Raw genomic sequence first — 26,493 nt, 5'->3', positions numbered from 1 at the left:
TCATATAACGATCCATGATACTTTCTCATGACGGGTCATTCAGTATACATTCTCCAATGCATACTCATGTGTCAACTTGATATCTAATATCCATGACTTGTGAGATCAAGTCATCGAGTTGACCTACATGCTAGTCTCAGCGCATTAACATTGTCCCTGAATGTTAATACTTGACTATGAATGATTAAGAGTAGTGTTCTCTATATCATCTCACTATCAATTCAACCAATCGATTGATATAGATAAGAACATTTCACTCAAGGACGCTATTATACTTAGTTATTTGGCACCAATACAAGCAACTATAATAACCATAAAGAAATGCCTTTATATATATAGGAATAAGATACATCGAGTCCATACAACAATCATCACATGATTGACTCTAGGGCTCTCACTAATAAAATCTGACAGAGAAAAAAAGTCTAAGTAGGTTAAGGGTGATCAGATGTTTGGCAAGGGAAAAGTCCAAGCAAGTTAAGGTTAAACGGATGTCTGGAAAATGGAAAGTCTTAGCAGGTTAAGAGAACTAGATGTTAGGCAAGGTGAAAGTCTAGGTAGATTAAAGATAACCAAATGTTTAGTAAGATAGAAACCCAAGCATATCAAGGATGACCGATGCTTGCAAAGGTAAAAATCCTAGGGCAGTGAACCCTAGATAGTAAAAACATTCAGAGGAGTGAACTTAAGCAAATGGAAATCTTGGAGGAGTGAACTCCAAGCAAGAGACAAGTAAACCAAATAGGTCAGGTAGACTGAGAACTAGCCTTGTTTGTATGTTTATCTTGTAGGAGTAGGAGATGGATGAACATTCGAAAGACTAAAAGTATGACAGGAGTGTTCGAAGATCAGAGCACGACAAGGTGAAGCTAAACCTATCTAATTTAATTGACTGGATTAGTCCGAGCGACCTAACATGGGTTCAGTCAATTGGATATGGTTCAGGTAATCAAACACTAGTTCGGTCAATCGAAAGTTTTCAATCGATCGTGAAAAGTTTCGATCGACCAAAAAACCTTGATAACGTCGAGATCTCAAGGCTCGATCTCCATGTGAGATTTGACTATGTTTCAGTCAACTAGAAAAGGTTTTTAGGTCGAGCGAAAGTGCCATGTCAGCACTAGAACAATGTCTATAAAAGGGTGGCAAAGGCTTAAGGCTTAATCACTCACCTACTCTCTAACCTTTCTATTTTGTGTTCAAAAAAGCTTTCAAGGTCCGTTTGTGTGATTTGGGAAGCACCACGAGGAGTGTTTCAAGGCTTCTAGGCCAATCAACACCATTGTTTGTTTGTCATTCATCCATGTTTTAATTTCAAGTTATGTTTTAATTGTATTTATACTTGATTAAAATGTGTAAGAGGTTTCTCCGTTACTATAAGGTATTCAAAAAGTAGAAAGAATAGTGGATGACGTTTCATATGCAGGCCTTGGACATAACACCTTGGGGTGTGAACCAAATAAATCGATAGTGTTCCTTGTCTCTATTTGTTTAGCTTTTAATTATTTATGCTACGTAGAGTAATTCTGTAAACAAGAATGAAACTAAGCGAAAGAAAAATGATGAGTGTTATTCACCCCCTCTAGCGTTATCTTCAGTCCTACGTCTAACTCCCCTTCCCATACTAGTAGTCTTAGATGTTTTAGATATTGGAATGAGCCATAGGATGTTGATTCCCAGAGATTCAAACTACCATGGCTAGTGTCACAAGGCCGACATAGGCAGTAAAGTATCACTCGAATTCTTCAACCTTGTGCAGCTTAAATTTTGCTCCAATTCAATGAAAACCACAGATTGTACACGAAGAAGGCTCAGACTTTTGAATACCCTAAGTAACTCATGGCCTATGCATAAATATAAGCAGACAAGGAACAAAGCAAATAACTGTCAAGTAACTATTGCCACTTGTCAGCATCAGGATTGAACTCATGTCTTATCCCAAACTGTCCCAAACTGTCTAAATGAATCCCATAAGTGTTTGCCCTCATTCAAATTCGGTCAACACAAGTCAATGCAATGACCAAAGTTCAATGACTCCTCAACACTAAGTCTTGAATTTCATGTACTTATCTTCATACATCCACTCAAGTGTGTTAAGTCTTTATACACTTAGCCAACTAGAACATGCCTTTGTTATCCCACATAATCCGGTGCAAGGCAGCAGCCACTAGCACATCATGATGTGCTGCACTCGTACCATGAACGAGGTGAAACCTTTGGTTACAATGTCCTAGTTAGCCTAGAGTTAGCTTTAGCAATTAGAATTAGATCTATGTATATAATTAAACTCTTACACTGCTTACAAAAGTTGTCAAGCACGAGGCGCAAATATCATGCACTTGATAAAGATAAATTGTGTTTTTTTTTATTGCTCTAAGATCATCTAATTACTAGCGAGCTCTAAGATCCTTTGATAATTCTAGCCACCTTTTTCGCTCCTTATAGAAGATAATGATGATGACATTGAGATACATTGTGATCTGACATGCATCCAACCTACCAAAAGAGTTCAGTCGTTGATACATCAAGTACTTAGTTCATGGGAAAATTTACATGTAGTCCCTATTGATAAATAAATTTTTTTATGTAGTTTCCATTGATAAAAGTCTTTGTTTCCACTTCCTATACAAATATATTTATCTAATTTCTCTTGGTATTTTTAGGTATAAAAAATTTAAAATAAGTATAATTCCTCTTAAATTCAGTACATTAAATTAGAATATAGTATATTTTCTATCAAATTGAGTACGATTCTTTTTCCACCTCAATTGAATGAAAAATATACTAGATTTTCTTTAAATGGTGCTGAATTTAGGAGGAATTATATACTCAATTATAGTTTAAAATGCTGAATTTAACCAGAATTGTACTCGTTTTTAGACTATTTGTACCTAAAAAATATGAAAGACATTTTGATAGAAAATATACTTAGATTTTAGTATAAAGTGTTGACTTTAAGAAAAATTATACTCATTTTAGTATATTTTCTATTAAATTGAGCACGTTTTTTTTTCTACCTCAATTGGATGGGAAATATATTATATTTTCTTTAAATGATACTCAATTGGATGGAAAATATATTATATTTTCTTTAAATGGTGCTTAATTTAGGAGAAATTATATTAAGCAGAAAAAAAGTCGTACTTAATTTAATAGAAAATATATTCAATTCTAGTGTAAAGTGCTTAGGGGTATAATCGAGTAGAGCCGAACCGAGCCGAACTCTTGGATGTTTGAGTTTGACTCGTTTATAATCGAGCCGAGCTCGAGCTTTATTTAACGAATATATTTATGGCCCACGAGCTTATTCGAACTTTTATCGAGCCTAAATGAGCTTAATAAATATAAATTATAAATTTAAATATTCATTAAAAACTAAATTATATATATTTTTAAAATTATAATATTCTTGTTAAAATTTATAATTTTATTCTAATAAATAAATTTAATATATTTGTCTATGTTTTTCATAAGTAGAGTGTAAAATCTATAAATTCAATATCAAAACTATTATTTTTTTTATTTAAAAGTTGATTCATGAGCTTAACGAACATGTTCATGAGCTAACGAGCCGAATATTGTGAAGCTTGAGCTTGATTTGTTTAACGATTCTCATTAAATGAGCTCAAACGAGCTTTTATCGATTCGAGCTTCAAATAGCTCACGAGCGGCTTGACTCATTAAGTGCTGAATTTAAGAGGAATTATACTAATTTTTAGACATTTTGTATATAAAAAAATCTGAGGGGTAATTAGGTAACAATATTTGCATAAGAGAGTTGAAGTAAATAAAACTTTGCATGCAGGGAATGAAAATAATTTTTTTTTTGTTATTGGAGACTGTATCCAAAGTTAAAATTGTGATTAAGAATTTTTCTCTAATTTATCATTAGTTTTCATCTCCTTTTTATTTTAATTTTTTAATGGACACCGTGTGTATATATATATATATATATATATATAGAGAGAGAGAGAGAGAGAGAAATGTTAAGCTACGGACCATTATTTACGGATTGGTACGGACTAAATGCCATGTCATTATTTTATTAATTTTTTATAAAAAAAATTTCTCTTTCTTCTTTTGTTTTTTTCTTCTGCTTCGTTCATTCTCGTTTCACCGAGAACCAGTTCACCGCGCCACCTACCACCGGCCATCTGGCCACCGCCGGCGGCTTTCGGCCGCCTGGACGCACCCATACTATAGGCCAAGGGGTGAACCCGTCGGGGATCGCGGCTGCTGCCGCTGCCCACCGCCGAGTTGAGAGGGGATCTAGTCGCACCAGATTCCGGCGAGATCGCGGCCGGCCGGAATTTGGCGCAATCGCGTCCAGTCGCGAGCGCGTCGGGAATCCGGCCGCGATCCCGCCGGATTCCGGTTGCGATCGCATCCGGAATTTGGCGAGATCGTGGCCGGATTTCGGACGCGCCGGAATCCGGCCGCGATCGCGCCAAATTCCGGCCGCGATCGCGCCGGAATCCGGCCGCGATCTCGCCGGAATCTGGCACGATCGCGTCCAGTGGCGAGCATCCAATCGTGATAGCGTCTGGAGTCCGGCCGCAATCGCCCCAGATTCCGGTGGGATCGCGGCCGGATTCCGGCGAGATCGCGGTCGGATTCCGGAGCGTCCGGAGGCAATGGGTCAGGCGGCCAGCAGACAGGCGGGTGGCAGCGGCGACGAGGCGCGGTTGCTTCGTTACAGCGAGAAGAAGAAAAAAATTAAGAAAGAGAAAATATTGTATTAAAAAAAATAATATAATATGACATGTGAATTGGTTCGTAGCAATCCACAGGATAGAGTCCGTAGTATAACAATCCTATATATATATATATATATATATTCCACGTAAATTTTGACATTGTGTCAATAGTGTATATATATATAGTTTATAACTACTAATTCTAAACCAATCGACTCATTTCCACATTAAATTTTTCAGACATTGTGTCACTACTATTGTCCATCTCCTGATCTTAAATTAGATCATATTGTTTAATAGAGCTTGATTCTTTTATTGAAAAAGTGATATATAAAACTACTGTAAAATATTATCAGTTAAAAGTAATTTTCATGGTGCAGATTAGAAATTAATAACTATTTACACAATGTTTTTTAAGTTTTTCTTAAATTTCAATTAACATATTTGATTTTTTTAGGAATTCTCGAGAGGGCAAATTTTAATCCTCTGCATTTTAATAACTATTTGATCACTGTTCGGCTTACCTTCCCCTCCCAACCCTGATCGCGTCAATCACATCCCGTCGTCTCCCTCCGGCCCACCTCCACCTCGCCTTCTTCACATAAGCGCGAGATACACGGAGAGGGAAGAGAGGAAGAGCGATAGACTGGCCCGTCCTCGTCTTCGCCCATGATACGACCTCCTTCCTCACGCTCGCACAGACCACAAATCCTGGAGCCATAGATCCCCATTATTCCCGTCGGGTTTCCGAGGCGGCCATGTTACCCAAAGGATCCAACTTGCGTCTCCTTCTCCCTTCTCTATGGGAGATTGAGGTCGCCGCCGCGGCTGCGTTTCTCGTGATCGCATTGTATTCCCTGGCGGAGAGATTGTTCTCTGGTGGCCGTACTAGAAGGGAGAATGATCGGAACCCGCTGCTTTTGGCTGGCAGAGAATCCCTGATGCAGTTCGACGTTAAAAACATGGTTAGACGAATCAAGTCGGTCTTTATTGTTCGTGGTGATTTAGGAACATTCCAGTTTATGATTCGAGGAAAACTTTAAGGACGGGCTATTACGAACTACTACATTTCCTGCTTGGTTTTGTAGAGGTGTTACGTCCCGCATAGGGTCGATCTGTGAATTGCTGATGTTGTCTAGATGTGCGTAATCATAACAAAACAAATAATAAACATGTCAATAAGACACCTCTATCAGGAAATCATGACCGTCATCATTATCTGAAACACAATATCGTCTTAGTCCCACCATTTGGGGTTTGCCGTTTGCGTGGTAGATTTTATCCCTTCAGTGAAGTCTATTTATTGAGGGTTTTCTTGTTTTTCTTTTCCCCTCACATCTCTAACTTTAATCAATTCAACTTGTGTATCTATAGTTATTCTTTGAATGTATTCATGCCATCTTAACTTATTTTCAACTAATTGCTTTTGAATAATAATGTTCCTAATTTTAATTTTTTAGTATCTCCATGCATACATATCTTAACATTCTTATTTCTACTAAATTAACTTTTTGATCTACAAAATATTTTGGATGGCACCATTATCTTTTTTAAACTTTCCTTTATCCTAATGGCATGCTACTTCAGAAGTTTCTCTTTATTTTAATCTAGATTCTTTCTCTTATTAATTTATCTTTATTAATGTCTCTGTGTTGGATAATAAATCTATGATAACTGATAATTCCTATGGAAATTTCATGTCCATCCATCTTAACTACTCTCTACTCTCTCTTGAAATTACATTTTATATTTTTAATTTTAATTCTACTTAAATTCAGTACTTTTTTAAAGTTTCTCTGTAATTCAACATTCATATTTTTTTTTCTTATTTAGACTCATTAATTACCATATTCTCTTCTTCAAATAATGTACGTAGAGAGTCTTAGTTTGAATGCAACAATTGAATTCATTACTCATGTAAAAAAGAAACTTAGAACTGACCTTTTATGTAAATGCACAATAATTGGAAAACCATTTGTTGCCCTAACAGTAGCTCAAAACCTATTAACTATAGTATCACATACATCCTTATTACATTCATAGAGTTATTGGATATTTCTTTGTTCTCTAAACCCACCAGAATAATTGTTTATATACCCTATTATAAGTTTTTCCAAGTCAATTAAAAATCAAATACAATTCTTTGTTTTCACTTTACTTCTATATTAATTGTTTCTGTATTGTAAGTTCCTTTCTGTTTTTTCTTTTTGTTTTCAAAAAATACACCAACTCTCAAACATCGAGCATAATGGACTCAAGATACAAGAAACTAGAGAAAAGCAAGTAAAAATAATAACATAAGGATAATCATGTCTATCAACCTAAGTGCATCAGAACATTGGATCGAGTTTTTTATCATCCATCTTATCGTTTTTTATTTTTCTTATTTCTTCCTTCACTTTGTTGTTGGTTCACAAGACATTCCTCTCTTTGAGTTCATATCAGAAACCAAAACCCTTGAGTTAAGCCAGCAGGTAGAGGATGGATGATTCTAGAAGACAGCCGAATCGCAATCCATTCCCACAACGCACATGGCCGGCGGAGGCGGTGGCGGTGGCGCCGGGTCGGGAGAGGTGGAGGCGGGGTTCGCCAAACTTCAGGGCGAGGACTTCGAGTACTACATGCAGACCTACTCCATCATGCTCGGCCGCACCAGTAAGAAGTCAACTGTCGACGTTGACCTATCCAGCCTCGGCGGTGGCATGAACATCTCCCGCCACCATGCCCGCATCTTCTACGACTTCCCCCGCCGGCGCTTCGCCCTCGAGGTCATCGGTAAGAACGGCTGCCTCGTCGAGGGCGTTCTGCACCTGCCCGGTAACCCTCCCGTCAAGCTCGATTCCCAAGACCTCCTCCAGATTGGCGACAAGAAATTCTACTTCCTCCTCCCCATCCGATCCATGTTCGCCACATCCGCCGCCGTCCGTCAGCTCCACCCCCCTGTCCCCGCTCCGCCCCCGACGATGCCTGTCCCTCCGATTCTGCCGCCTTTCGGTCGAAAAGGGCGGCCACGCCAGACAGACTTGTGGGATGGTTCATACGACGACGAGGCTGAGGAGGACGAGGGGGACGGATTGGAGAATGATGGTTTCGCCCGAGCTGGGCTGATGAAGGTGCGAAAGGTGTCTGGTGAGATAGAAGGGTCCGGAGCAGGTTATGGGGCTGGGCTCGGAGTGACTGTCGCTGGGAAGGCTGGACCTTCAGGTACACTGACTGGTTCAGTGAAAGGCATCTCTTGCCCTTCTCCTAGTCCTTCAAAATTTCCCTTGTATTCTTCTTTCATGATTATTCTTTCTCGAAATGGCACTAATTTATGCTTGGAAAAAAGGAAAAAAGGTTCTTCACAAAGTTTTGGAGGAACACTTGTAAATGTCAACTATCTTCACAATTGGGTGGTAAAGTTTGAGATTACATAGTTTTATTGCGATAGGCCTGGAGAGAACAAGCCATGATTGCAAAGAACATTTAGCTTTTTAATGAGGGAGTAGTTTGAAATGGCGAGTGGTTTGTTCTGGATGTCAATGATGATTCTGATTGAGTATTTGTGCAAGGTTTGGCGGATCGATTGGATATAAAATTTGAAGAATCATGGCGAAATTATGGTCTCAGATTTGAAGCAAAGTTTTAAATTTTGAGCTTCTTAAGCTGTATGTTGTATCATTAATACCATTCCATGTTCCCTCTATATTTGCTATGTTACCGCTCTCTAATTAGCAATCATATTATTGACTACATAAATAGCCCTCTTGGAGTCTTGGTTTCTTGTGTGAGTCAGCAAACTCTGATTTTTTGGGCTTAGCATGACAAGCATAATTGCAACTAGTCATCATGTATTGAACACATTACTTGGACCAACCAGTTTTTGAAATCATGTCAACTAAACCTTTTCAGTTTAAGCAATGGTTTATCAAGTGCTTTGGCTTTCAGTTCAACATTTGCGCATTCAGCCAGCTTGGTACCATTCTATGTCATACTGGTAAGAATTGGCCATCATTTTGGTTTTATAGTAAAGGTAACCCCCCTCTAAATGATAATGGATGTTTAGTGAGAGAGCTTATCTGGTTAGACTATATTTGTAGGTACAGTAGAATTTTAGTTAGTTTATATAGTAAGTTACAAGGAACATTAGCAATGTGAATATTGCTACTTTGGACTAACTTTTGGGATTTTAGTTTCCTTAAGAACAAATAGTTGTAAGTTTTGGACAAGGAAAGCAATTTTGTTGACTTAGCAAGCCCCATGTGAACATTTCATTTCATTTGGATACTTTGGAAATGTGCTCATGTTTTAAGGTTATTCATGCAAAATTAGAATTCACGTTGGTTATTTGGGCAAGGAGAAATTGTGTGAAGGTATATGGTCACATGCCTATTTGAAAAATAAAGAATTAGAGTTTTTAGTCCCATAAGAAGAGTTTTCTGAAGTAAACTAAACTGCACATTATGGAGAAAAGTTAAACTTTGGAAAATGCTTCTAAAAAAATGGCATTTTAGATTTCTTAGTTGTTTCTGTGCGGGTTCAAATGGATCAAGTCAATGTAATCATACTCATGATTATTCATACCTGTGTTTAACTGTCTCATGTTATTTTATTTATTAGAATAATTTGAGGGCTAGATTTTCACTTAAACTTGTGGAGTAGAAATCACAAAATTAGGGTTATTTTATATACTTCTACCTTAATATCTTAGGCTCCTATTCTTCAAAAGATTTTTTAGTAGTAAATTTTCTCAGCCAGGGATTGTGGAGTATTAGTAATTTATACATTAGCTTATGTTTTCTGTAACAGTTATATCCTGTTGTTTTTTTTTTCTTCTTGGAAGTTTCTGTCATTACAGTGACCATGCTTACTTTTATGTTGTAGGAAGAACATAAAGTCCATAATCCATTTCCGTCAACAAAACATGACAGGCATAGCTAACATAAAGTCCATAACCCATTTACTCCAACAAAACTTGACAAACTTAGCTGTTGTACTTCCCAGTACAAAATGAAACAACTACAATGGCAATACATGTTAGACCCAACTATTTAAGGGTTGCAACTAGCTTTTGTCTGCCTTGAATTCTAGGCAAGACTATATCATCTGTAATTGTAATATCTTCAATTTGTCTAGCTGAAAAATCTTTAGACATCAAATTGCAACGTAGTAGATCAAATACCTTGCTTTAGTTGGTTATCTGTAGCAATCGAACAGAAGTTCCATCCTAAATATCATTAGGCAAGATTATTGATGTCCTCTTGACTTTTTTCCAATTTTAGATTGGATGTTTCTAGTGCATGAGGATCTTCCTAATGTGGGAATTGGGAAGAAGGAATAACTACATATGTAGTATCTTGTGCTGCTTTCTTACTACATTATTTCAGTTACTCAAATATTGATTACCCAAGTTTTAAGGAGCAAATTTCTAAATGAACTGAAGGATTCTCCTCCATTTCCATTGACTGAATTCATACTAGGAAACTTAGGGCTTTAATGTAAGAAGAAGATTTGCTGGTAAATCAATAAATTAATTGATAGCTGTTGTTTGCTCTCCTAAATGGACCACTTTGGTACTATAAAAAATTGATATATTTTCTGATCTTAAAGGTTATTAGACTGATGTCTCTGTGATACAAATGCCTTGACACACTAACATGTTGTAAATATATGATGCGTCATAGAAGTGTATAATATCACTATGGAACAATGTGTAGAAAGATTGTTAAGGCCTAATCTTCTACAAGGAAAAACAATAATTTAGCAAAAAAGGAGGTAGGGGAAAAAATTGGAGGATATAGATGTCCCCAGTTTATGATTCTCTGGAAGGAAAGGAAAAGGGGGTGAAAGTTTAAATTTCTAAATTTGACTGTTAAAAAATATTAGAATTGGTTGCCTTAATCCTTCATTCCTTTGCCAGCTGCATGTCATCACAGTAGTAAGCTTGTTCTGCATCCACTATCCATTGTGTAAGAACATCATCACTCAGTTTTAATTGTCCAAAAGGATTTTTTAAAGCTGGTAAAAGGATCATCTCACCTTCCTAAAACCAGGCTGAAGGTGGATAATTAAGAAAACAGATAATTGGAAATGTAATGACCTGGAATTCTGATGTAGCATATTCTTTATTTTTTAAATGTTTTTCCCCTAGCTCTACATCTGCATTATCTTGTGATTGCCTGAACATCATCACTCAGTTTTAATTGTCCAAAAGGATTTTTTAAAGCTGGTAAAAGGATCATCTCACCTTCCTAAAACCAGGCTGAAGGTGGATAATTAAGAAAACAGATAATTGGAAATGTAATGACCTGGAATTCTGATGTAGCATATTCTTTATTTTTTAAATGTTTTTCCCCTAGCTCTACATCTGCATTATCTTGTGATTGCCTGCAATATATATTATTAAGGAACATCATACCTTTCTCAATGTTCACAGAGAGAAAGTCTGAAGCAAGATCAAGGATTGACAGGGATTCGGATAACCATCAACTTTTACAATTGGAAGAGAAGGATGTTGTCTCATCTGTAGCCACAGTACTATCTGATCTTTGTGGACCTGGAGAGTGGATGCCTATGGTAAAACTTCATGCAGAGGTTAGCTCAAAAACCAGTGATCTTACTAGAGTTTTTGAATTATTATGTTCTTAAATAACATGGTGATTTTTATATATATGGGTTATGCTGAGGAGGGTTTTAGAAAACTTTTGTTTGATTTCGGCTGCTTAGTTTTGCAAGTCAATTTGCTTAGGTTATAATTTGAAGCCTTCTCGGACAAGCGATATAGAATTTCAGTGGCATCACATTTCGGACTCTGATTCCAAGTTCTCAAGTTTTCTTATTGACACATTAAGGATGTGAATCTTTCTGAGCTTATGTACTAGCTGACATGATTTGCAAGCATTTTAAATTTTAGTTAGGCCCAATGGGTTCAGGTTTCTATATTTCATTTGTTTTGGAAACTTTTTCCAAACTCAAAGTTTAACTTGAGACATTCCAAATGCTTTCTGGAAAAACTTTGGAAAAAATTGTTCTATCTACAATGTGATGATCAGTCAGTATTATTTTTTTTCCCAATATGTTAGAAACTCTCATGTCTTTAATCTTGAATCAGTCTATACAACATAAGCAATTTTACGGTTTTCATATCATTTGGTTCAGCTTGTGGAACAATATAGCAATGTGTGGCACCACAGCAGAGTTAAGAGGTACCTCACATCCGAGGACTGGCCCCCTCTTGAAACCAAAGGAAGACCTTGGTTTGGCCTCCTTACGCTGCTTCGGAAATACCCAGAGCACTTTGTGATCAATACAAGATCGAAAGGGAGGATAACATCTGAGTTTGTTTCCCTGGTGTCCTTGCTATCTTAACCTTGTCACTGCAACGCAGCTCGTACGTGCATTGTCTTGAAAATAAAAACTATGTCGCAGAGTTTAGAAATTTACATACATGTGTGGTCTTTAGTTTAGAGTGTTGGATGCCAGAGAACTTTGTGTTTGCTGTAATCATTTGCGACAGCGCAGCTGCTAGTTAATTCCCATCATTAAATATTAAAGAAACACTTTTTATCAAATGGTTTTGTACTTGATTGGTGTTGTGCAAATTCTGTGCTTTGTTCCTACGTGTGGAAATGAGGGACAATAGTATTTCATGTTGCTACCAGTTAGTTCACTGGGCTAAAAGACCAACTAATTAACAAAATTCTTTGTTGTTTATTTGATTCACAATGCATTTTCAAGATTCTCATCCCAATGATGCTTTAACGGGATCCAAGTTAGTTCATTTCAAAATTAATCTGCTTGGGACAAGTTTGCAGATATCAGTAAAATGATTTTAGAATGGACAACATATGTGGGCTTATTTTCAATTTTTTTAAGTAATCAGTTTGTATGATCAGACTAATTCTGGAAGGAGATTGATTTAGTTCTATGAAAAATTTTATTAGTCATCAGAATAAATCAGAAAGTATAGATGGATCCTGATATATGGCTCAACGTTACAAATAATTTGAACTCCTCAAGTGTAATGTGTCTAAGAAGTTCGTCCCACTGCTTACCATCTTACCATAGCCGGAAGGCGGCTCATTTTCACCTATGAGACATCTTGAGGATGTTCACATTTTATTGATTTCTAAACAACTCGGTTTGAGACAAACTTTTCAGAATTAATTTGCTTAGAACGAATTTGCACAAAATGATATGAAATCAACCTGTAATTGAAGACTAATGCTGAGTTCATGCCCACCTAAAATGTATATTTTGGAATTTCATCCTAAAAGTGCCAAAATAATTCATTTTTCCTAAACAATTGAGTTAAGAAAAAAAAAAGGTGCTATTCGTATTAATACGGTGAGGTATATGTAGGCAAACTGCTGCAAGACAAAAGAAAAAAAAAAGACGCAGGTTATTATCAAATGAAAAGAATGGTAATATTTCTAATCTTTCCAAATAAATTTTTCAATAACAAATGCGAAGATAAGCTCAACAGTAAACAAGAAACGCAATGAGAGCTTAAGATGCCTCCAACACTTACCAGGAATGATCATCTTTGCCGTCCTTTAAATTGCATCTTTTAGCTTCAAAATTTCAACGTTATGTGAGGTCTGTAGGAAAGTTGCATCCTCATAATCTGATTTCAAGGTGTTACTTGCCACTAAACTTGATTCCGCAAGAAATATATTATATATATATATAAGATGGAGGCTTTGTTCATATGCATTCTACAAGCTGTTGGCAGGTGGGGGCAGTGGAGGCGGCATCTCATATCCCGTATCCATTGTCTTGTGGAGAAGAAAAGTTCCAGAAAGTATTGTTATGAATCCGCATATTTCAGTTACGATCTGTGAAGCATTCTGCGAGTCCCAGTCCTGGTTCATAATGCCATATTAGATCAGAATTTTGCACTAGAAACTTACTAGTTTTCTGCTAAAACACGTGCAAATGAAAAAGATGCAATTTTTTTTAGGATAATGCAATAATATCTGTATCTATATAGACAAGAACATTAGGTGGCAAAATTTAGGGAAGAAAATTAACAAAAGAGTTGGAAAGTAGAATATGTTTGCACAGGAGTGTCTTTATTCAGATTTGAATCTTGAATTTTATGACAATTTCCCCGCTCCAAAATTTGTAAGATGGGGTTTCACTTCTAAGAAGATAGGTTGATCTGAAGGATCAGGGAAAACTCCTCCAAGATGAGGTGATGATCTCATAGAGATCTCCTTGGAGTTTGTGTTTGGCCGACTGAATATTTTGATCTTATTGTATTTGACCGATTTACAATGTCTTTGACTGTGGCGTGTGTTGATGAAGAGTTGACTTCCAGAGTTACTCAAACAATATGCTCCTTTTTGGAAGTTAGCAATCACTCGCCTAGTTAACTATGCAACAATTTGTTCCTTTCTAGAAGTTAGGACTCACATAGTCGATGTTCAATGTTCTGTTTTCTTCTCAGTCGACTCGTCCAGTCGACCATTCAATCTTCTGTTCCTTTCCGACCTTCATTAGTTGACTCATCTAGTTGACTATTCTGGTCGACTGTTCATCCTTCTGTCTCCTCCATGCTAAACCACGAATTCAAAGATATTGTGGTTTCCATCAATCAATTATACATACACAACAGTCTATTGCATGCAAACCACAATCCTCAATTGTGATTCATGGAATCGAACAATTGACTCTAGTAGTCCACACAGTCAATTGACCATATCACGAATCTGAGCTTGTTCAAATTTCAGGTTTGCGCATAATCCTGTTCATCAATCGACTGTTACTTCAATATCAGTCGACTAAGACACCATGACACACCCATCTACATCTACATGTTGAGTCCTTCTAGCTCCGAAACAATCATTGTCCCAAGGTTAAGTAACTAGAAGTTCTCAGGTTAAAAGTATACCTAATACTAGAAGACCTCTATGTCAATTGGACTTTCGTACTTACCACTTTGAGTCTTCCTAGCCAAGATCCTTCTAGGACTTTCTCCACCTAACATCTGACACTCCTTCCAACTAAGTCTTCTACCATATCCATTTGCTTAGAATCCAACATCTCATGCTTGCTAGGACTTTCATCATTTATGTCTGCCTAGCATTCAACATCCCATGTCTGCTAGGATTTCCGTCCAACTTGTCAAATGATATGCTCCTCCACACTTGTCACATAGCATTAAATCACAATAAATACTTAACTTAAACATGATACAAATATCAAAACTGTGCAACACGCATGCTTAGTTAGATCATATCAACAACCCTTGAAAACATACAACATACATGCATGGGTGATTGCATCAATATCACTAAGGTTGTACCATGGAAGAACTTTAAAGATTTAAAATTCAAACCAAGCAAAATTAACATCTATAACTCAGGTAATTAGCTAATTAGCCTCTTAGAAGAATTATGAAGATATGAATATTTGGAAGATCATCTTTCAAGATATGAGTAGTTCTTTACCTAATTGCGTGTGTATGTGTCAATGTTGTAAATGGTGGTAGGCCCTGGCGGACGGCCAGGGACCACCTATCACCTCAATCATCTAAGCCGTTGATTTTTTTTTCATACATAATATTATAAATAATTATTATTCTTTATAATATTTACTTTTAATAAAACATATTAACTAATAATTAAATCTAAATATTTAATTATATATATATAATGGGGTAATTTTATTAGACTTTAATTAAGTCTATTTAAACAATCTCAATCATAACTAGGAGTTGATTAAAATTATTAACCTAAAGTTATTTAATTAAACCCTAACTTACCAACGTACCCTATTTTGGCCGGGCGACAAGTTCGACGCATTGTTAGGTTCATGCGACGAGTTCGGACACTTTGCTAGGCCCGGGCGACACGCCCGGGCCAATCGTTGGGCTCGGACGACTCCTCCAAGCTTGTCGTCGGGCTCGAGCGACGCCTACGGGCCTGTCACCAAGATCGGGCGACACGCTTGGGCTCGTCACACGAGCTTGAGAGATACATTCAGACACGTCGTCGGGCTCGAGCCACGCGTCCGGACTCATCGCCAAGCCCAGACGACTCATTCAGACGCATTGCGGTGGCAGGGGAGGCGGCAGCAATGGTGGTTCTAGGCATGGCGGTGGCAGAAGGAGGTGAGTTCCGCCTAAAGCATGCCTCAGGCAAAGGCAATGCGGTTGATGCCCGCCTCCCGCCTAGGCGATCGACCACCATTTAGAACACTGGTATGTGTTGTAATCAAGGGAAAGGAAGTTATCATGCTAAAACCCATCTACTTCCTAACTCAAACCTGTTGGAACCGAAATGTAGCTAGAAGGGGGGGGGGGGGGGGGGGGGGGGGGGGGTGAATAGCTCGGTGCGATCTCGTGCTCGTCGTTGCTTGTTTCATCAAGATGATAGCAGCGGAAATACAAGAAATAACACAACAACGCTACCTCTAGGGATTTACTTGGTATCCACCTCAAGAAGAGGTGACTAGTCCAATGATTCACACACTCACGCACCCTCCACTATGTAAACACTCCTTTTTGATAACTACCGAATGCGGAGAAACCTTACAAGCTCTCAGTACAAGAAGAAAGGAAAGGGAAACAAAATACAATAAGATCTTACAAGTTTGCACAAGAAACCCTAACCCTAACTTCTTCCTCGCCTCTTGACTTGGACGTGCACCAGCACAAGCCTCCAAGAATCTTCAAGAACTGGCGGTGAGAACTCTATGGAGAAGCTGTGGAATCGCTGGTGTCGCTGAAGAAGAAAGCCGAGAGTTCTGCCGACGAAATCGCACGCCAACGTCTTTATCCAGCGCCAACGGTCGAATCCCAATCGATTGGATTGCTCCCAATCGATTGGGGAGGCTTTGGATCGATCGACCGATTGATCCAGAGCGCCTCTGTGCTCTAGGGAATTGTCTGGATCGATCGACCGATCGATCCAAGGCTTATCGCACGAAATCGCAGCTCCCAATCGATCGGCTGATCGATTGGAGGCTCTGAATCGATCGGCCGATCGATCCAGAGCTATTCTGTGCGATCGCGAGCTTCTCCCAATCGATCCACTGATCAATTGGGAGGAGGCTTGTCGCGGGGATTCACCCAATCGATCAGCCGATCGATTGGGCATGAGCCAATCGATCGGCTGATCGATCCAGCTCATGATTTTTGCTCAAAACCAAGTCCAAAGTCTCCTAAACCAACATCCGGTCAACCATGACCTGTTGGTACATCATGCCTAGCATCAGGTCACCCCCGACCTGCTAGGACTCCCTCACCAAGTGTCCGGTCAATCCCTTTGACCCACTTGGACTTTTCTCCTCGTGCCAAGTGTCCGGTCATCCTTGACCCACTTGGACTTATCTCCACCAGGTGTCCGATCAACCTTGAACCACCTGGATTTCCCTTGCCTGGCTTCACTCACCAGGACTTCCCTTTTGCCTAGCTTCACTCACTAGGACTTCACATCTGCCTGGCTTCACTCACCAGGACTTTCCTTCTGCCTAGCTTCACTCACTAGGACTTCTCATCTGCGTGGCTTCACTCACCAGGACTTTCCTTCTGCCTAGCTTCACTTACTAGGACTTTCCTTCTGCCTAGCTTCACTCACTAGGACTTCTCATCTGCCTGGCTTCACTCACCAGGACTTTCACCTGGCTTCACTCACCAGGATTCTCCACTCTGCCTAACCTCCCAATTAGGACTTTCACCTGCCTTCACTCACCAGGATTTTCCAGTCAAGTATCCAGTCAACCTTGAGCTACTTGACTCTCCTTCACAATCTCCCCACATGAATAATTGCACCTGAAATCTCCATATATTGTCTACATGTATTGTCAAACATCGAAACCCAAACATCAAGACTCGAGCTTGAACCAATTCAAGCTCAGTCAACCAAGTCAACCTTGACCTAGGGAATATTGCACCAACAATCTCCCTCTTTTTGATGTTTGACAATACCTCCTTTAAGTTAGGCTAATCTCATAGCCTCAACCTCCTTCATGCCAATATATGAATGAGGATTCCCTTCATTCTCTTCCTTTTCTAGAGAACAAACTCCCTCTTAGGTAATGAAGGCCTAACTTAAACCCTATATTCTCCCCCTATTGACACACATCAAAAACTCTCCCACTGAAGAGTTACCCAATGTTGTTTACACCTTCACTCGTTGTTCACAATATAATAACGAAGGTCCCATACCCTTCATTATTCTGAACGCTCAACCTTGAGCATATACCACTTGATATATTCACACATGATTCAAATGAAAGTCCCATACCCTTCATTGTCATCAAATGCACATCTGTGAGCCTACATCACTTGAATAATGAAGATATCCACTCTCCATTACATTCAAATGCCCAACCTTGAGCATTTTCGCTAAAGAAGGTTAACCACCTTCCAAGGTGTATGAAAAATAGATTTCACGTCCTTAAAGAGTAACTCCCCCTAAAGATATGCACGTAACTTCTGTCATTGCACCAACAATGACTTGGAATCCCTAAACCTTTAGGAAACCCAAATTTAGAAGTTTTGAGGTTCAAAAATTCAATATTGAAACCAAACCTCAGCCTAAACCTCTACTTAGTCTTCCTTGACCAATCCATCCTTGTTTTCATCATGAAAACTCCCCCTAAATGTATACAAATGTGTTTTGAGGGGTTAGGAATGGTTACCTAGACAAAAAATGCTGAAAATAAGCTTTCCCAGCCAAAATCAGCATTTGAATCGATTGAAGTTGGGTCTCAATCGATTGAACCCTGTTACTTGTTAATGAATGTCATTTGTTCTTAGTTTGCAAGGAATTAAAATAATGCATGATGCGTTATGACATACATCAAAGATAAATAATTTTCAAAAGAAAATTTCCTATGACTACATGATGTATGTATGACATGACATAGTATTTTTGTGTTTTTCATAATAAGGCATGAGTGCAAGAATAAATATGATGTTATGACATATGATGGGCAAACAAAACATGACAACTTAGCATAAATAAAATACCTAGAATGACTATCTAAGTATCCTTAAACCTTAGCTAACTTATTAGTTCCCAAGAAAATGCCAACACCCAAATTTGACATTTCTTTTGCTTTTATAAATTTTTGTGCCAATTTAAATTAAGTATATTCCTCAAATTTTGGCACAATTTACTCTTTCAAGAGTAACCAAATAACACAAGGCTTAGATTTACCTTTAACTTCCCAATAAAATGCCAAAATCCCAACTTGGCATTTCTTTACGCTTGATTTCTTGTACCAATTAAAATTATATCCAAATACTCAAATTATGACACATTTTACTCCATTTAGGAAGTAAATGATAATCCTTTTCATTTTCAAAGGTTAATAATAACCTTGAAAATGCTCTCCGAGTGTCAACTTCATCAAAGTTGGGTTAACTATCCTTCTAATCGGAGTTGACACTCTCTATCCCATCTAAGGGGTAGAGAAAATGCTCCTAGGAACCCAAAACCTATTGGAGCTCTTTGGATGCTTTAGGTACTCACTAGGGATAACTTCCCTAGATACATTCTTAGTGACCTTATTAGGCTTCTTAGAAGCCTTGGTCACTTTTTCTAAATCAACTCTAGAGATTTCTTCCCTTGTGATGTTCCTAGTGACTTTCTTAGACTTCTTAGAAGTCTTAGTCACGTTTATTGTTGCAAAAATACTTCTAGGGATAACTTCCCTTGTATTTTTGACTTGACCACTAGGCCTAGGGTTAGTTCCATAGCTATATGGAACCCTATGGTAAGAAATTGCATCCTTCTTAGCCTTAAGTTTGTATCCCAAACCTTTACGACCATAGGATGACCCTTGTTTCTCTAAACCTAGGTTTTGACTCTTGAACCCTTGTGTATCATTTTTGATTTTTCTAAGAGTCCTCTCCAATTTATCAAGTCTTGACCTTAAGACTTGATTTTCTCTCCATAACTCCTCAACCTTAGATTTTTTATTTACACTTTGATTTTTCTTTTTCTTAGGCAAATACCTAGAATCCTTAGAGTTATTGCCTAAATTATTTTCTATCTTTCTAACCTTAGGTTAGGTAGTTTTAGCATGAAGAGCCATATGTTTTTCTTTAATGCTATCATGCTTCCTATTTTTATGGTAAATAGCATTAAAATGATAAAAATTGAAATTAGCATGCTTTTTACCATTATTTAAAGGGATAGGCTCAATAAATGATACCTTTCGTTTTACCTTGGAGGCTCCCCTTTACTCATGCTTCCTCCCTTAGGCTTGACCGCCTTCTTCCCCTTAGGACATTGACTTCTATAATGTCCTTTTTGGTTCCACAAGAAACACACAATGTGCTCCTTGTTCTTCTTTGTTGTGGGGGCGGATTCCTTGGGCTTCTCCTTGCCCTTTGGTGCCACTTGACCCTTCTTCTTGGCCAATTTGGGGCACTTGCTTTCGTAGTGCCCATGTCCCCTACATTCAAAACATATGATATGATCTTTATTTTTAGATGAAATATTTATACCTTCACATGTAGGGGTGACATATTCTCATTTGGATCCGAAGGTAGAGGCTTTCTCTTGATTCGACATTGATACTCCTCCAATATATTTGACCTGACTTGTGGAGGTGGAAGCTTCTTCATCCTCTTCTACCCGGATGTGGAGACTTCTCCTTCTTCTTGATCCGGTGTCACCGAAAGTCGCTCCCCCTCAATTCTAGAGATGGAGGCTTCTTCATCTTCATCTTGTATATGGAACAAAGAGTATGCTCCCTCTTTGCCCTTTTCATTGTATTCCTTTGAAGATGAGACTTCTTGGACTTCTTCTTCTTCGGAAGTTGAGCATCAATCAACTTCGGAATCCTCTTCCTTTTGATCTTGCTCCATTGAGTCGCCCTCTTTGGATTTTTCTTGGATTGGTACAGTGGAGGGTTCTTCATGAAGCTTGGCCAACTTGCTCCATAGCTCTTTGGAATCCTCAAGATCTCCAATTTGAGCCAATATATTGTTTGGCAACAAATTGACCAAAAGCTTGGTCACTTTATCATTTGCCTTGCTCCTTTGAATTTGCTCTTGACTCCATTTGCTCTTCTTGAGGATCTTGCTCTTTGAACTTGTTGGAGCTTTGAAGCCTTCCATTAGAGCAAATCATTGCTCTATCTCCATCATAAGAAAGTTTTCGATTCTAGATTTCCAAGAATCAAAACTCGTGGATACATATGGTGGAGGCACCCTCGTGTCGAATCCATCTCCGAATTCCATTTGAAGTTGAGCTTGATGATGAAGTCTTTGACTTGATAGAATTTGCTCCAACTTCTACACCCTCTAGCCTTGTTGCCCCTTCCGGCGATGATTCCGGTGAAGAGCAGCCTCGCTCTGATACCACTTGTTGGAACCGAAATGTAGCTAGAAGGAGGGGGGTGAATAGCTCGGCGCGATCTCGTGCTCGTCGTTGCTTGTTTCTTCAAGATGATAACAGCGGAAAATACAAGAAACAACACAACAACGCTAACTCTAGGGATTTACTTGGTATCTACCTCAAGAAGAGGTGACTAGTCCAAAGATCCACACACTCACGCACCCTCCACTATGTAAACACTCCTTTTCGGTAACTACCGAAGGCGGAGAAACCTTACAAGCTCTCAGTACAAGAAGAAAGGAAAGGGAAACAAAATACAATAAGATCTTACAAGTTTGCACAAGAAACCCTAACCCTAACTTCTTCCTCGCCTCTTGACTTGGACGTGCACCAGCACAAGCCTCCAAGAATCTTCAAGAACTGGCGGTGAGAACTCTATGGAGAAGCTGTGGAATCGCTGGTGTCGCTGAAGAAGAAAGCCGAGAGTTCTGCCGATGAAATCGCACGCCAACGTCTTTATCCAGCGCCAACGGTCGAATCCCAATCGATTGGATTGCTCCCAATCGATTGGGGAGGCTTTGGATCGATCGACCGATCGATCCAGAGCGCCTCTGTGCTCTAGGGAATTGCCTGGATCGATCGGCCGATCGATCCAAGGCTTATCGCGCGAAATTGCAGCTCCCAATCGATCGACTGATCGATTGGAGGCTCTGAATCGATCGGCCGATCGATCCAGAGTTATTCTGTGCGATCGCGAGCTTCTCCCAATCGATCCACTGATTGATTGGGAGGAGGCTTGTCGCGAGGACTCACCCAATCGATCAGCCGATCGATTGGGCATGAGCCAATCGATCGGCTGATCGATCTAGCTCATGATTTTTGCCCAAAACCAAGTCCAAAGTCTCCTAAACCAACATCCGGTCAACCATGACCTGTTGGTACATCATGCCTAGCATCCGGTCACCCCCGACCTGCTAGGACTCCCTCACCAAGTGTCCGGTCAATCCCTTTGACCCACTTGGACTTTTCTCCTCGTGCCAAGTGTCCGGTCATCCTTGACCCACTTGGACTTATCTCCACCAGGTGCCCGATCAACCTTGATTCACCTGAATTTCCCTTGCCTGACTTCACTCACCAGGACTTCCCTTCTGCCTAGCTTCACTCACTAGGACTTCACATCTGCCTGGCTTCACTCACCGGGACTTTCCTTCTGCCTAGCTTCACTCACTAGGACTTTCCTTCTGCCTAGCTTCACTCACTAGGACTTCTCATCTGCCTGACTTCACTCACCAGGACTTTCCTTCTGCCTAGCTTCACTCACTAGGACTTTCCTTCTGCCTAGCTTCACTCACTAGGACTTCTCATCTGCCTGACTTCACTCACCAGGACTTTCCTTCTTCCTAGCTTCACTCACTAGGACTTTCCTTCTGCCTAGCTTCCCTCATTAGGACTTCTCATCTGCCTGACTTCACTCACCAGGACTTTCACTTGGCTTTACTCACCAGGATTCTCCACTCTGCCTAACCTCCCACTTAGGACTTTTACCTGGTTTCACTCACCAGGATTTTCCAGTTAAGTATCCAATCAACCTTGACCTACTTGACTCTCCTTCACAATCTCCCCACATGAACAATTGCACCTGCAATCTCCATATATTGTCTACATGTATTGTCAAACATCGAAACCCAAACATCAAGACTCGAGTTTGAACCAATTCAAGCTCAGTCAACCAGGTCAACCTTGACCTAGGGAATATTGCACCAACAAAGCCCATTAGGAATCCTAATTATTACCTTTTTTTCTATGTGACCCTGTTTTATGAGTAAGAAGACTTCATGCCCCTTGAGAGTGCTTTGGCCTTAACTTGATGTGGATTCAAGACTTCATCAACCTCTCCTACGTATTTTTTTCTTATGTTGATTTTCCTTTTGTTCGACAAGATCAACACCTACTCATAAGCTTTCCTAATTACTTTTGATACATGCACCTAAGCATCAACTGTTCCCTTCCCTTTTTGCTTCACATCAAAATGGTGTTAAATGTTGAACAAGGCCCTACAAAGATAATGGGAGGCTTACCTTTTCCTAACACATGCAATGATCTTTTTCATTGGCAGTAGGAGCGGTTAAAAGTCATTCTCCTTGTGTCCTCTTCCCATGCAAGTAGCCTGCCCAAGAAGGGTACTCCAAGCGTTTTGTTGATGCAGAGTAGGAATATGATTAGGATTTTGAATTTTATATTAAGTTGTTTAGTAATTAGACTATTTTGGTTCATTATCTTTTAATTTGATAGCTTAATTAGATAATTGTATTTGATGTCTTACATTATTTGTTTCTTCCTTTTAATAGAAAGGATCCATATTTTCCATATCTAGTGCTATAAAAAATTATAATGATTTTATTTTTCAAAAATTGAAAATTTCAAGGAAAATAGTTTTCACTCAAACAAAAGAAGCCATTTTTGACGGTGATCAACCCTTTTCTTCTCCACTTATTGAAGATGAAAACTATGCAAATGTACTAGGAAAGTATGGGTCTGAACCTAGTGGCTGCAACGCCACACAATAGAGGGGCAAAGCCAACTTTTTTATCTACGGTAGATGGGATATAATACCTTCTAATATTTTGTGAGATAAAACATTGTCCATGTGGCAACATTACTTTTGTCTCAGTGATTATTTAGGGGAACAAAGTGACAGGCCAAAATTATTGTCATCGAGCTTCAAAAAGGTTTAAACTCCCCTTTTGTGAAACCGTATTATGCTAAGGATGGGGTTCATTAAGGTACTTAACCCCAGGTAAATAATATATATTGTCATATATTTAGAAGGATAGATTAGGAAAATACCAATAGCCACTAACAGAAAATAGTAAAAATAGTAAATCACCTTAAACATGATCATGCTGGCACATATGGTAAAAGTAGTGAACATCACATAGTAGACAGGGGATATAACAGCTGTATTAAAGGTGTCAAGTGCCTGCAAGAACAACCTATTGATGAAATTAAGAGTGAAAAATGGCAGAAAAATATCAGAGCATCAGAATTCAAAATAGCTTGAACTTTCTCTTCAATGATCATAATTACTTTTCTGTTCATCATCCTAATGAACCTGTAACATGTGTTTGTTCCAACTATAATAACATTTCTGTTAACTACACAAAATATATTAACACGAGAATTTCCTATACACTGGGGTGAGAAGACAATTAAACCAGAATGAATATGTGGAAATTTCATAAGATGAAATAAATACTAACCTTTTATTCTTCGGAAAGTATAGTATATATACAATGAAACCTAATGCTAATATCCCCACCCAGAATTTAACCATACCATTAGCGTAACAAAAGTATTATCAATATGAATGATACTGAAACTTTTAATTCTATAAATTCTCTTTAGACCAAGTTATTCATAATTGAATCAAGCAAGCTTGGAAGTAACTTTAGTGCTTATCCATGTTGGTACTGCCTTTAGGATCCCATGGCATGAAATTATGTTTCGTATTTAGACTAGGGTATTTACTTCTTGTATAAAGCATGCTCTAACAAGGCCAATTTCATACAACAATTAATCCACATCATCAGAAAAGAGATTCACACTTAGGTTTAAAATTTTGAAGCGTACCAGAATTTTGATTTATGACCAAAATAATACGGTTTCAATACTGATATAATTTTGGTATTTTTTTTTAAAATATAAAGGGCATTCTGATACATGAAACTCGCGTCATGCGGGAGGGTTAGATCACACTGGATCTATTGTATGCAGCCTTACTCTACATTATAAGAGATTGTTTATGCGACTTGAACCCATAACTATAAGGACACACGGCAGCAACTTTACCGTTGCACATTGGGTCTATTGCAAGTGAAATGTTTGATTGGCAAAAGTCGATTTAGATTAACTTAAGTTCACCATGTAAACATGACATGATCAAGGAGGTTAAACATGATTTAATTTTGAATTTATTATAATAAATTTTAAATTAAACTAAATTTATATATAAAATAATTTAATTCATTAGTAATAGTATATTTTATAAAGTTAGAAATTATATCATATTATATATTTTTTTTCTTAATAATTTGTATCTTCATCCTTATAAAGGTCTTTTTTTTTTCTCTCTCTCTATGTGTACCTCGTGGATGCATGAATTAATCATGGATGGACGAAGGAAAAAGAAAAAATTCTCCTATGGACAGATGGAAAAAAAAAAAATCTATTGCCACTCAATATGGCCATTAAACACTCAGTCTTTCTCTGACTATGTAGTTACTCTTCTCTGCCAGTACTAATGCTTCAATTACTGCATCTCATCTTGAGCGCTCCTCTTTTTTAATGTTTTGTTGCTTCCTCATGACCAGAGGATTGCTGACTGAATCATGAGAAGAAAATCTTCTTGTCTCAACTGGAATTATCTATTGGCACTTCTCCCTCCCCTCTTTTTTATTTTCATTTCCTCCTCATGACCAGCAAATAGAATAAGTCATATAATCTTTCTATACAAGAAAATATCTGTCATGGGCAACCAGAATGATACTTTTCAAAGGTGTTGACTGATGCCTTTGTGCACTTGAAACCATGCTACAAAGGTAAAACCTATTTAGACTGACCTCTTTTCTGACAACTGAACAGTAGTTGTTTGTTTTAGTAGTAACTAAATTCTTGATTGGTTTAAAATATACTGCTCAATATTTGTCAAACTCTTTGCTTGTAGACTATTATTCAACTTCAATTAGAAAATATTTTGAATAAGCTTATTGATTGATATACAGATGCCTCAGAGTTGGTTACCTTGTTCAGATAGTTAATCTGCATAACACAGCAAAATGCTACAGTAGCTGCAAAAAACCAAGTCTGGTAATAGACAAATTGATTCATTCCTGAAAATGTTAGCTTTAATGCAATGCTCACTGCTTTTACACTCATGACCTGAATGAAGGAAAAGGAAAAGTAAGATACAACTTACATAGCCAAAAAATACACATTTTGATGCACTAGACATACCGTTAGGGAACCCATTAGTGAGCAAATTCCAACGTATACCAGCATATGTGTTTGACCATAACGTGGAACTAACTGGACAATGAGGAACGCAACCAGGAACAGGACAAGACAAGAATAAGTAACAAAGCCTGAAGGCAAGAAATTACTTTATTAGTTTTGGCTATTTTCTTAAGTTTGAATATCAACAAGATTCTTCTAATTTGTTACGAATTTATATTTTAACATTAGAAGTAGCACAGAGTAGATTAAGCTAGTTGAACCTCATCATAAATTCTACCATAGAGGAGAAAATACTAGTACAGTATTCTGCAGCTTAGAATAGAAGGCATAAAAAAATGAGTGCAGCAGAAAGAGAAGAATCATACAACAAAATTATCCTTTTCACATACCAACTACAGGGTTACCACATTACTTGCACAATACAACACATCAAACATAATTTATACGTCAATTAAAGGTTTATGTTGAAATTGCTATAGATGCAATATATTAGTCAAATTGGC

General features: G+C 38.2%; 2 protein-coding genes across 2 annotated transcripts in view; one reads left to right on the top strand and one right to left on the bottom strand.

Annotated features, from left to right (window-relative positions):
- Window positions 1-7,188: 7,188 nt before the first annotated feature.
- LOC122015317 (probable magnesium transporter NIPA1) overlaps window positions 7,189-26,493 on the bottom strand; it is a 38,788-nt gene continuing 19,483 nt past the window's right edge. Inside the window, exons 5-9 of the mRNA XM_042572142.1 lie at window positions 25,991-26,118; window positions 25,778-25,915; window positions 23,865-23,957; window positions 13,438-13,540; window positions 7,189-7,256 (exon numbers count right to left, since the gene is read on the bottom strand). Of these exons, the coding sequence (XP_042428076.1) occupies window positions 7,189-7,256; window positions 13,438-13,540; window positions 23,865-23,957; window positions 25,778-25,915; window positions 25,991-26,118 (530 nt within the window). The remainder of the gene's footprint in view (window positions 7,257-13,437; window positions 13,541-23,864; window positions 23,958-25,777; window positions 25,916-25,990; window positions 26,119-26,493) is intronic.
- On the top strand, window positions 7,229-12,247 carry LOC122015316 (FHA domain-containing protein FHA2-like). The gene is made up of 3 exons (XM_042572141.1): window positions 7,229-7,901; window positions 11,113-11,270; window positions 11,835-12,247. Exons 1-3 carry the CDS (start codon window positions 7,229-7,231, stop codon window positions 12,042-12,044), a joined length of 1,041 nt encoding a protein of 346 aa, XP_042428075.1. The 3' UTR covers window positions 12,045-12,247.

The sequence above is a fragment of the Zingiber officinale genome, chromosome 8B, assembly GCF_018446385.1.
Source record: "Zingiber officinale cultivar Zhangliang chromosome 8B, Zo_v1.1, whole genome shotgun sequence".
Classification (NCBI taxonomy): Eukaryota; Viridiplantae; Streptophyta; class Magnoliopsida; order Zingiberales; family Zingiberaceae; genus Zingiber; species Zingiber officinale.
The sequence above is the reverse complement of the archived record's forward strand: the minus strand, read 5'-3'. Positions and strand labels throughout refer to the sequence as shown.